Source organism: Syngnathus acus, chromosome 24 (genome assembly GCF_901709675.1).
Source record: "Syngnathus acus chromosome 24, fSynAcu1.2, whole genome shotgun sequence".
Classification (NCBI taxonomy): domain Eukaryota; kingdom Metazoa; phylum Chordata; class Actinopteri; order Syngnathiformes; family Syngnathidae; genus Syngnathus; species Syngnathus acus.
The window spans coordinates 7,572,141-7,584,325 of record NC_051108.1 but is presented as its reverse complement, the minus strand read 5'-3'; the positions used below and the strand labels follow the sequence as shown (position 1 = coordinate 7,584,325).

The window sequence follows — 12,185 nt, the reverse complement described above, 5'->3', positions numbered from 1 at the left end:
ACAAAGGATGAGGAATTTGATCGATGGGTTTAATGATTTGGAGTGACACAGATGGTTTGATAATATTGTTGTTTATATGGTAGTTATTTGTTCTCAGCTCTTCGTTTGTGTTTATGTCACGTTAGCATACCTATCGTTTAGCCTGTTGTTGCTCGTTCATGTCTGTTCTTGGTGTTGGATTTTGTCGAATAAATTTCCCTCAAAATGCGACTTATACTCCGGAGCGACTTATATATGTTTTTTTTTCACTTTATTGTGCATTTTATGGCTAATGCAACGTATATTCCGGAGCGACTTTTAGTCTGAAAAATACGGTACGTAACTAACTGGATGTAACGGTTCCACTATACTAAATAACCAAATATGAAATACTCTCGGCAACACCCCAAACAAGTCATCGAGACAACAAAATACATTTGCTGGCGACCGTTAGTCGCCGTGGCGCTGCGTAACGGCTGCTCGTACGATGCGAGGAAAACTTAAAGGAGTGCGCCGAAATCAATAAAGAACACATAAATAGACATTTTTGATAGGTGGTAATGACAAAGGTTTTTATAACTTTATGATCTGATATGTATTTTTGTGCACTTTGAAATAACAAATGTTTTTTGATATATTGCCTGAATAGCTCAATGACCCTTAAGGAACTGTTCAATGCATGCCTGATAATTTTCTAAATCACGGACACTGCCAAAGTCATCTAAAAATTCTCAGTACTTGATTATATCTTATGTTTTGACAAACGCTAGACGCCAGTTTTCGATTACTACTGAACGTTCTGGACAGAGGGAAATATTTTGCCTAACAAAGAAAAGATATGGTTGGAAGCATGATTAAACTAAGAATATGATGACGTAAGCAAGTACATGGAGTATCAAAAGAACACACAAACAAAAACATGGTAAGTGGTGAGTACAAACTTTGCATAGTCAGGGAACATTAATAAATTGATGATGTCACAGCCAAAAGCTCACATAATTCCGTACAAAATGACAAAATTGAAAGAATGATGAATAGGCGGTGTGCGGCAGTGGGCGAAGTGGATGTAGTATGTGCAAGAATGGTTTACAGGAAGGACACTTGGAGATAAAACCGGTAGAGGTGCCAGAGGAAGAGCGGCAGGAGGAAAAACAACCATGAACCCGGCCAAAGGTGATCGCCAAGGCCGAAAGACGGGATGGAAGACAACAGCCCCCACACACACCGAATCGCCCATAATCAGCACCCACCCCCACGGAACCAGCTCTAACCGAACCAGCACCCACTCCCATGGAATCAAAATCTCCTGCGAATTTGCCACACCCCCTGACTCATCACCCATCAAACTTCGCCCACACTGGCATGTGCAACTGAATGTAAGCTGACCAAAGAACCTTGAACGTGGCCTTTTCTGAATGGAGACTTTCTGCTCTTGAGCACGGTCGCACGAAAGGCCCAGCGCTGTATTGTACTTTCCTGAAAACAGAGCTTTCTTAACAAGAATTGTGATTGAACTCAACCAACCTGTGTAAGTCTAAATTTTGTTTCGGTATCTTAGCCTTTTCCTAAAACTGAAGAAATAAAACGAGCACGCGGTGAGTAAATTGGATAACAGATAACATGGCTTTTGCCGTGAGGCGCGGATAGCGCGCTTCCTAAATTGTGGACCAAATCCAACAATATATATATTAGTGCCCAGTCAATAATTCTCCATCATTCCAACATGCAATAATAATTATGAGTCCATAATGCACAAGCTGGTGACCTCATTTTCTGTCGAGAGGAGTAAGGCTCATTCTTAATATTCAACAGTGCACTAGAACAGTTCTTGGAAAATAATCACGATTGGGAGTAATTTCCTCCCCAGAAGGCATATAATGTGATTTCCCTTATCAAGGTTTTCCCTCTCCCACCACGCTTGTGTGAACATGATTGGCTATTACTGCCGTATGCTCGAAACATGTCGCGACCGCTGCGTTGATGGATTCGGAGCCTTATGTTTTTTGTTTCAGGCCGACATTGTTGGTGAAAACATTCACAAAGCCACAAATGGCTTCATAAAAATCCCATGCGTTGGATGCTTGCTCTTCAAAGCCCTCGCTGTTGGATTTGTAATATTGAAGTTGTACCCCAACCTTCACTCTCCGTGTTATGGTGTCAGAAAGAGGCAGACATATCATAAAATCTCATAAAATGAACGAGACGGGCCGGCCATCACACCTTCAAGGATCTTAAATCCCAATGCCACAAAGGGAGAAAAAAATATTCTCCTCGCTGTCAATTTGCCAATTCCGTGAACTGAAACAATGTCAGTCGCTACAAATAAAATATTTAGCGTCAGACGTTAGCATTAAACTAGCAGACTTTCTTGACACCAAATTGGTAGAATATTTTGATGTTAAATTAAATCCATTATTTTTATTTTAGTTTCAGAAATAGTAAATATAAAGATTAATGGCATTTCCAACAGAGTAAAACAGACACACAAAGGAATCCCATCTCGCATTTATTTCCAGTATTGTCGCTGAAAATAACCCCAATCAACGGCGCAAAATCAAACCTCTCGCCTTTTCATTTCCTCCCCACAATCAGAAAGTCACATTGTCTCTGCCCCCAAAATAAAATTCAATCAGAGGCGCACAAACATCTCTAATGCATCAAACTAATCAACACGCGGCATTGTTTTGGGCCTCAGTAATCGTTTGCTCTTTGACGATGAAATCAACCTGCTGTATCTTTTGACTTCAGCAACTAATAGAAGCAATATCCCAAAACTGCAATATAATACCGATTCGATGTTTCAGAGTCAGTTGTGTTACTGTTTTTCAAATTTTCTCCGCTGGCTCCATCCACTCAATCTTGTTACAGTGTCATGGAGAATTACAGAATTTGATTAAAGTCATTACGTGCAGCACATCTTAACCCCCTTTATGAATCTATAGATTCAATTTAATATTGGACCCAGGAGGGGAAAAAACATCGTATCCAAACTTGTTATTCCACTGCTACCTCACACTTCTAATTAATAAGCAGTCACTACCCAAAACGGCAACCTATTATTCTTTGGCGTTTTAAGTCCATTACATTCGACTCATGACGTTACCCGTGGGGCATTTTCACAATACGCTTTGTTAAATGAAGCACCCGGGGTCTGCTCATTATTTCCACATTTAAACTTTTAGATGCTCCCTATTGTTGTTCCAAAGCTTTTTTTTTCTGTCTACACTAAAGTCGTTAGCAAACACGTAAAGACCCTAAAAAAGTTTTTATATTTATTCAACATGTCGATTAATCAGTTATCAGAAATTAATCGGCTAAATATCGGAATCCATACAGGACAGGACAGAATAATCCTACATCGGGTTTGAATGACGCGACATTTACGTTTGACCGTGTCTGCTTCCGTGGAAAATAGACAATTTATTGCAAGCGGCGAAGCGCGGGACGCCGCACGTTTTCCAATTCTCTCGCTGTGAAAACGCCAAATTGAATCGACAGCAGACACGAAATAATGAGGCGGCGCGAGGCCTTCTGTCAATGACGCGGCGAGCCGTCTACGGGCCGCTATCCAACCAACCGACGGGAGACTATAACTTACTCGCGGCGTAAGCGAGGGAGGAAGTTGGAAGCAAAGCGAGGAGGGATAAGAGTATACGTCACCGTGGCCAAGGACCAAAATGAGCCGCACAATTTGGAACGCGGCTCCATCGCTTGTGAGTGTTTATTGTTTACCCTTATTGCAAACAATTTCATTACGAATGACAGCGTTCAAGTTGACCTTTTCGGAATTGATGGTTTGATTTATTTTTTTTCCTCTACTGGCCCTCGTCGTGATTACATGATCCAGGCTGTTATTCGCCGCATCGCGCTGCTCAAAATGTGACCCGAAATTACTCGCAATTCCCTTCTAGCCTCTCGCAAGGAACTGAAATAGAGATAAGTCATCTTCTCAGGCGTTCCCAGGCGAGCTGAGAGACATAGTCTCTCCAGCGCGTCCTGGGTCGTCCCCGGGGTCTCCTACCGAATCCGGTTTGTGTAATATTTGTTCGTGCCTATTGTTATTTTGTCTGTCTACAAGTGTTTCTGCACCTTTTGTGTTCATATTGGTTGTGTGGCATTTCTCAGTAGTACAACTTTTTTACTCCCACTCCCAATTTATTGCCTCTCTGGTCTGAACATTTTTTTTTTGTTGGTAAATTCTTGTATATATGTGCATATATATATATATATATATATTCCAAATATATATATATAGTATATATATATATAGTATATACACACAGTATATGTGCCGTATATATAATATACTTGTCGAGCCAGTCTGTGATTCATTACATGTCGTGACTGGTGATTTATGAGCGCACCACCTCGTTCAGGCTAATGACAGCCACAGTCCACATACCTCGCACATACACGGCCATCCTAGCATTAGATTGAGTATTTCGAGACCAAGCAAAGAAAGAATGAAAGCTTCTTGGAGGCCTTCTTTCAGTCTTTGACACGCTTCGCTCCGCTAAGCAGGCGCCTTTAAATTGGAAGAGAAAATCTGCTGAGAGTGCCTCTGTTCCAATTAAGCGTGTGCGGTTTCCACCCCAAAAATTGATTTTCGACTGTTATTGCTGGCTTGGATTGGAGGACAAACCAAGTTGTTGTAATTGCGTGAGTGCTCAAGTGCATTCACACCACTGTTACTCGACACCTTCAAAAACATTGCAGCGGGGAGTTGAGTTATCGTTTTGCTAGGTAGACATTTATCCCAAATCGAAAACACAATTGAATTTCAAATCATTTCCCAGACCTAGTTTGTGATTATTTATTTATTTTTGTCCGAGTTGTTTTGGACCGGTGTCTCTTTGGATCATTTAGCATCTATTGATCCGATCATTAGCAAGCTAAATGCGCTGTCGGTGTTGGCATCTTCTGTGATTGATGAGTTAGGCGAGTTGAGGTACTGGCTAGGTACATTTCATCGTTGCAATCTATTTTTATCCATAAGAAAAGTCTGTCAAATGTTTTATTCATGTAAGCTAAGCCATATGTGAGTTGAGTGAAAAATGAAACAATTTTTTGCAGTGTGTAATATATTGCCTCAGAAGGCTGCGTTTTGAAATTCAAAGTAATATCTATTCAAGTTAAGTGCATAATACATCCGTGAAAATGAAATGCATAAAGGAAAGGCAAGCTTGTGTCCGTGATTATTAAAAAAGAAAAAAACATAAAAAGGGCCACTCTGAGTAAAGTCAAAAAGGCAACGATAAGGGAATTATTAGGATGCGTTTATGCGAAGCAGTAAACACTTTTCATATTTTGCACAGTCGGCAGAGGACAGAGCGGCTGCATATCAGTGCGGCCATTATTACAGTGCTCGGAGACAATGGCTGCTTGTCATTGAATATCATCCGGGGCGCTGCCTCAAATTGCCGTTCCAATGACTGCAAATGCAAATGATGCATTCAGGTTCAACTGGCCGGTGAAGGAGGTTAACAGATGTCTGCTACTGGATAATTTCCCTCGTTAGCCTCGCCACCCACACCCCAAGGCTTAATATAATTTCATTTTTTTTAAAAAAGCAGAGTGATTTCGAAAAAAACCCACTGTTGAGCAACATCCACCCATCCATCCATTTTCTGTACCGCTGTGTTCCCACGGGGGTCGCGGGCGTGCTGGAGCCTATCCCAGCCGTCATCGGGCAGTAGGCGGGGGACACCCTGAACTGGTTGCCAGCCAATCGCAGGGCACACAGAGACGAACAACCATCCGCACTCGCACTGACACCTAGGGGCAATTTGGAGTGCTCAATCGGCCTACCAAGCATGTTTTTGGGATGTGGGAGGAAACCGGAGTGCCCGGAGAAAACACACGCGGACACGGGGAGAACATGCAAACTCCACACAGGAGGTGGAATCAGACCCGCACCCTCCTAACTGTGAGGCGGACGTGCTACCCAGTGTTCCACCGAGCCGCACTTGAGGTTGAGCAACAACCAAAGCTAATTATTAACTCTTAAGTGGCGTTTTCCATTTTATGTGTCATGTGCCTGTGTCACTGGACTTCCAGCCACACCCCCAATTAAGCTAATCACCAGCACCTGCCACGGCTCGTTGGGCCCGCTCTATTTAAACTCAGTGAATCAAGCCAGTGGTTGTCAGTTGGTCTTCTTACCCTGCCCGTGACGCCACTGCCCACTGTGCCCTGCCCGAACGATTCCCGTTGCCGACTTTGCTCGTGTTGTGACCCGACCCGACCCGACCCGACCCGACCCGACGCGACGCGACGCGACGCGACGCGACGCGACGCGACTCGCCTTGCTCGCTGCCTGTCCTGACTACTTGCCTGTCTTTGACCACGTTCTGATCTCCGCCTGCCTCGAACACCTGCTTCCCTCCGACTACGCGCTACACCAGCCAGACCGGCAGTCCAGCGTTCCACTTCCCCTTTCCCCTGTTCAATAAAGGTTCGTGCTGCATTTGATTCCTGACAGTATGTTAGCATTAAGCTAACTTGGGCATTCTCTTAAGGCAATTTTAGTAAAACATCCATCCATCCATCTTCTGTACCGCTTAGTCCCCACGGGGGTCGCGGGCGTGCTGGAGCCTATCCCAGCGTCATCGGGCAGTAGGCGGGGGACACCCTGAACCGGTTGCCAGCCAATCGCAGGGCACACAGAGACAAACAACCATTCGCACTCGCACTCACACCTAGGGACAATTTGGAGCGCTCAATCAGCCTACCAAGCATGTTTTTGGGATGTGGGAGGAAACCGGAGTGCCCGGAGAAAACACACGCGGACACGGGGAGAACATGCAAACTCCACACAGGAGGTGGAATCAGACCCGCACCCTCCTAACTGTGAGGCGGACGTGCTACCCAGTGTTCCACCGAGCCGCACTTGAGGTTGAGCAACAACCAAAGCTAATTATTAACTCTTAAGTGGCGTTTTCCATTTTATGTGTCATGTGCCTGTGTCACTGGACTTCCAGCCACACCCCCAATTAAGCTAATCACCAGCACCTGCCACGGCTCGTTGGGCCCGCTCTATTTAAACTCAGTGAATCAAGCCAGTGGTTGTCAGTTGGTCTTCTTACCCTGCCCGTGACGCCACTGCCCACTGTGCCCTGCCCGAACGATTCCCGTTGCCGACTTTGCTCGTGTTGTGACCCGACCCGACCCGACCCGACCCGACCCGACCCGACCCGACGCGACGCGACGCGACGCGACGCGACTCGCCTTGCTCGCTGCCTGTCCTGACTACTTGCCTGTCTTTGACCACGTTCTGATCTCCGCCTGCCTCGAACACCTGCTTCCCTCCGACTACGCGCTACACCAGCCAGACCGGCAGTCCAGCGTTCCACTTCCCCTTTCCCCTGTTCAATAAAGGTTCGTGCTGCATTTGATTCCTGACAGTATGTTAGCATTAAGCTAACTTGGGCATTCTCTTAAGGCAATTTTAGTAAAACAATGTGTAAAAAAAAAAATATATATATATATATAAATGGAAATGTCACAAAACAACCTGAAGCCAATAAATTAAATAAAATAAAATAAATGCAATTGTATTCCAAGGCCTTACTGTAATAGGCTTTCACTTTTTCCACTATGTTTTTCTTTAATACAATCCTGAGCCATCCCAGAATGCAAGGATGATATTTGTATCCAATTACTCTTTGTGTTGCCAAATAATGCCTCAGATGGTGTGAAATCGCAGGGATGAATCCTACGTCTTAGGTGGTGTTCATATGATGGTGTCTCCCTGCCTGGAAGTCAAAAGTCATCGCAGGCTTCTTTCCGAAGTAGCACGTTGACAGAGTGCCTGAAACCCAGCAAATGCTACGACTTGCAACGAGAGACTAAAAAGGAAAGCTGAGCTGCTTTCAAACGGCCGCCGTGAATATCAATCGGCTGCGCCCGTGCATATCGTGCGACTTGACGAACAACCCCAGTTCGAGTCCTCGTGATAAATGAGGGCGCCGAGGCGAAGGTTGAAAAGCATGAAAGATGTATGGCGGCCTAAAGTTCATGTCGGAGGAACCTTTAATGAGCCTAAAATAAATACTTTCTGTGGTCCAGCATACACACGTGTGTATGTCAAGTTATTAGCTAGCCTTGCTAGCCACTTGAAGGTCCCATACGACACATAATTTTTCCAATATTTCTGTCTGTGAACTGCCAATGAACCTTTCCCTAATTTCAATTCCGTCGGGGAAAAAAAACACACAGGCAGTGTCTGGGAACCCTGAAGAAAGTCCATTTGCAAAGTCTAATGGCTTCAATAATTTTCCCAATGACTTCAACTCATATGACCCATCGTTTCATTTTGATGAATACCTCGATTAATAACCACGTTATGACTTTGGAAGACTCGTCGACTTGAATCAATCACTTCCGTCTTTAAATGTCCGAAGCGAGGTCACTCTAGTCTTTACGATTCTTACATTTCTAGCAATCAATCACGATTCCAAGTCCATGCTACTATGAATCAGGCTAATCAGTTCCAAAATGACAACAAAAAGCCCAAAGACAACATTTATTTAAATTTGGAGTTACATTGAAAGTAGGTTATCTCCCTTCAAGAAGCCACATGCATCTTCACTCATTTTAATTGCAATGCATGTAAATCTGTATATTTAGCCTCTTCTTTCCATATGGATTTTTATTCCACACGCATGACTCAAAGCGCTCAGCCATTCTGCAAGCATGAAAAAGTCTTTGTGAGCACTTCAAAATGTAACACAAAGAATATTCCAGTAAGACGCATTCAAATTCTTTGGCAAGCCTTTTTGGAGGATGTCCAAGTCTCCATCCTCACATCTCTAAGACGGAAGATCGCAGCGTGCCAAACTTGGCAACAAAGTCGTCCCGGGCTCGCACTAGAGCCTCCTCGTCTATGTACACGACGGGTCTCCTGGCGGTCACGACGTACTGGACCTTCCTGAGGCTCCAGCCCAGCACGTACATGAGTAGGCCGCACACGGCGGCCGTGGAGCGGCCCACGCCGGCGTTGCAGTGGACGTAAACGGTGTGGCCGTTCTCCAGCAGACCGTGAAGCAAGAACACTGCCTGAGGGAGCATCCGGATGCGACCTGAGAAGGTTCTGTCGTTGGTTTTGGTGATATGGATCGGACCGCCTCCATGATGGGAGGTGTTACTGTGGTTCAAATTGTTGGCTTACCCTCAGTGCTCATGTCGGGCGTGGGGATCCACACGTAGGCGAGGCCGCAGCGGTTATACAACTTCATCACGGCGTCAGGCGTCATGGCTTCGTCAAGGTTCTCTCGGCAGCCGTGGGAGTTGTTCACCACGTCCTCCTCCGTCTGGAAGTTCATCACCGCGCTGATGCCAAGGTCATGCTTCATTTTGATAGTCATGTGTTCCGCTCGCCGAGGACAGCTCCCCAGCCAAAGCCTCGGTAGCACCCTGTGGGAGCGACAAACAAGGATGCGCTCAATGAGTTGGAAACGCATTTGCCGAGGATTCATTCTTTGTGGCAGATTGGAACATCTCATGTTACATTTCTGACAGCAAATTGAAAAGAGCAAAGTGAAAGGACATAAGAGGCTAAAGAGGGCAACTGAGGCTCTTGGTTAGTTTGTTTCATCCATACAGGAAAACATTTTGTGACGATACTGGGGATAGGCACTCGATAAATTATTTGACAAATGCTCTGGTTGCCTAGAAACCAAAAGAGATCCTTTTGCCTGTTTCAATCGTGAGGATTCCTCAAGTGAAACTCTAACTTGTTAAGAGGGTGCTTTTGTTGTTATTGTGTTAGAAGTCTCCAAACAACAACCGAAGAATTTGTATCTTAATTATTCGTTCGGCACCATCTTGTTGCCGGGTAACCATGTTGACCTGAGGGAAGCTGGCATTCACTGTATAGGCATTAAATAAGAATCTGGCACTTATTAAATTGGATTGATGGAAGCATTGTGGCGTTTTTTGTCTTACCTGGAGAAGTGCATGGCATTCTGACCAGCCACGCTAAAGTAGAAGTTGGTGGTGTGCTTCATCTCGTCCGTGTGGCCCGTCTCTTCGATCCAGTGGCCGATCGGGTGGCAGTAGACGCCGTCCACCACATTCTGCTCGTCATAGGTGCATGTTCTGTCGTGGTGTGGCCCGTTGCCTGTGGATAAAAAAAAAATTGTGCGGCTATTAACTACTATTCACTATTGGGATATTATATTTTTATGTATGCGCCTGTCCGGCTTGCTCAAAGTTTAAGTTTGTTGCTGTCAAACAAAAGGAGCAGAACATTGAAATTTATCAAAACAGTCTATAAATGGACCAAATAGACTTCCTAGTTCAATTAAAATTAGGTTCAATAAGGAGCACTGACGGAAAGACTCAATTCATTCTCGGATATTTGCTGCCACAGTGTGGTCAAAAGGTAAAATTACGTCATTTAAATGGACCATTTAATTCAACTGCGGCGTGAAGCTTTTTTGCTTGTGCTGTACCTTCCCAAACATAATTGCCGTCCGTTCTTCGGATGAACTTAAACCACAGTGTGTCCTTAAAGGGCTCCCGCAACCGCACGTCACCGAGCCACAGGCACGGCTCCCGGGTCGACACCGAGCTCCGACAGGCTCTCATCCGAACGGCCTTGCTCGGATCCCACTGGCCCATCTCCTCGCGCGAACCCAAAATAAAGAGCTCGACGTGCGGCGAGTCTGCGGTGACAATAACGCCGAATCGGAACAACATGCCGGACATGGTCATGGACTCATTTGTAGTCGCGATCAAAGTGCAGCTCTTAAAATAAACTTGAGTCCGGTATAGTTAGAAGCGTGTTGACGGAAGTAAAAATGTTAACAGTAGCGTTGTCTAGTGGTGGCATTTGGAAATACAGCAGCCCCCACTCCATTTCTTTTTTAATGCAGAAAGTCCGAGTGGTTTTATTCCCTAAAAAAGGTTTGTTTAATTAGAAGCCACCAGAACATTATACTTAGTTTCAACTTATATTGGGCAAGAAAAAATAAATCTCAGTAACAATTCAATTAAAATCAATTGCACTTCAATAATTGTTCATAAAATATGTTTGAAACATTCATTCGAGTACCGCTAGAGGACAGTTCTGCCTTGAAAAACAGTTTTGTGATTATAATCCCTCGAGGGAAAATTCAATATAGATTTCAGAGCAACATGCCTTTATTAGTGTACAATTTCAGCTTTTCATGTAAAATTCAACGAATTAAACAAGTCTAAAAACACAAGGAGTTGAATCCAGCAATTTATTGATGTATTTACTTTTTCAACCACGACCTAAACTTTTAAATGATAGGATCACAGCTTGTTGTTTTTGTGAGATACATTGAGACTGACTACATTTGTGAACACATACTTTTCTGCAAAAGTCTGGGGGGAGAACAACCGGAGAGGACATTTTTAATGTCGTTAACGCATTTTTCTCTGAAAATGGTATCAGCTGGAAATCCTGCAGCAGCATCTGTACAGGTCCGGCTGCATCAATGACGGGCAGTGTGAAAGGGCTCATTGCGCGGATTAAAAAGGAAAATCCCGACATGAAGTGGACTCACTGTGTGATTCACCGGGAAGCGTTAGCGTCCAAGAAAATGAGCCCCGTGTTGCATGATGTTTTGAACGACAGATTCAAAGTGATCAACTTCATCAAGTCAAGGCCACTTAATGCACGTTTGTTCCGCCGCCTCTGTGAAAACATGGGAGCTGAACACACGCAACTCCTCCTGCATACAGAAGTGCGCTGGCTCTCTCGAGGGAAGATACTCAACAGGCTGTTGGAGTTACGAGCTGAAGTGCACACCTTTCTGACAGAGCACGGATCTCCCCATGCCACCTTGTTCGAGAACACGGACTGGCTTGCAAAGTTTTGCTATCTGGCAGATATATTCAGCAAACTGAACGAACTGAATGTGTCTCTGCAGGGCAAGGACACCAGCATCCTGAACCTGTATGACAAGTGGGTGGTTTCCTGAAGAAAACAGAGCTGTGGAAAAGGGCATGTGGTTAGGAGGATTTCACCTGCTTTCCTCAGGTGGATGCTTTTCTCTCCAATGAAGATGTGGAGACAGCACCAGTGAAGTTAGTCATAGTGGGACATTTGGCTAACTTGATAAAAGGCTTTCATTGCTACTTTGCTGACATGGAGGAGAAATCTGCACAGCTGGATTGGGTGAGAAACTCATTTCTCTTGTCTGAAGCAAAGAGAAGCAAGCTTCCTGTCACTCACC

The 12,185-nt window shown here is 44.7% G+C and overlaps 1 protein-coding gene across 2 annotated transcripts; it reads right to left on the bottom strand.

The window, feature by feature from the left end:
- Positions 1 to 8,489: 8,489 nt before the first annotated feature.
- On the bottom strand, positions 8,490 to 10,803 carry LOC119118235 (laforin-like). 2 transcript variants are annotated; one of them, XM_037245096.1, is made up of 4 exons: positions 10,434 to 10,803; positions 9,925 to 10,099; positions 9,149 to 9,393; positions 8,490 to 9,059 (listed from the first exon to the last, which is right to left on the bottom strand). In XM_037245096.1, the coding sequence occupies exons 1-4, from the start codon at positions 10,693 to 10,695 to the stop codon at positions 8,782 to 8,784; spliced, it is 960 nt and encodes a 319-aa protein (XP_037100991.1). In that variant the 5' UTR covers positions 10,696 to 10,803; the 3' UTR covers positions 8,490 to 8,781. The 2 variants fall into 2 exon arrangements, with proteins under 2 accessions (XP_037100991.1, XP_037100992.1); XM_037245097.1 differs by having other exon boundaries at positions 8,739 to 9,070.
- Positions 10,804 to 12,185: the final 1,382 nt, after the last annotated feature.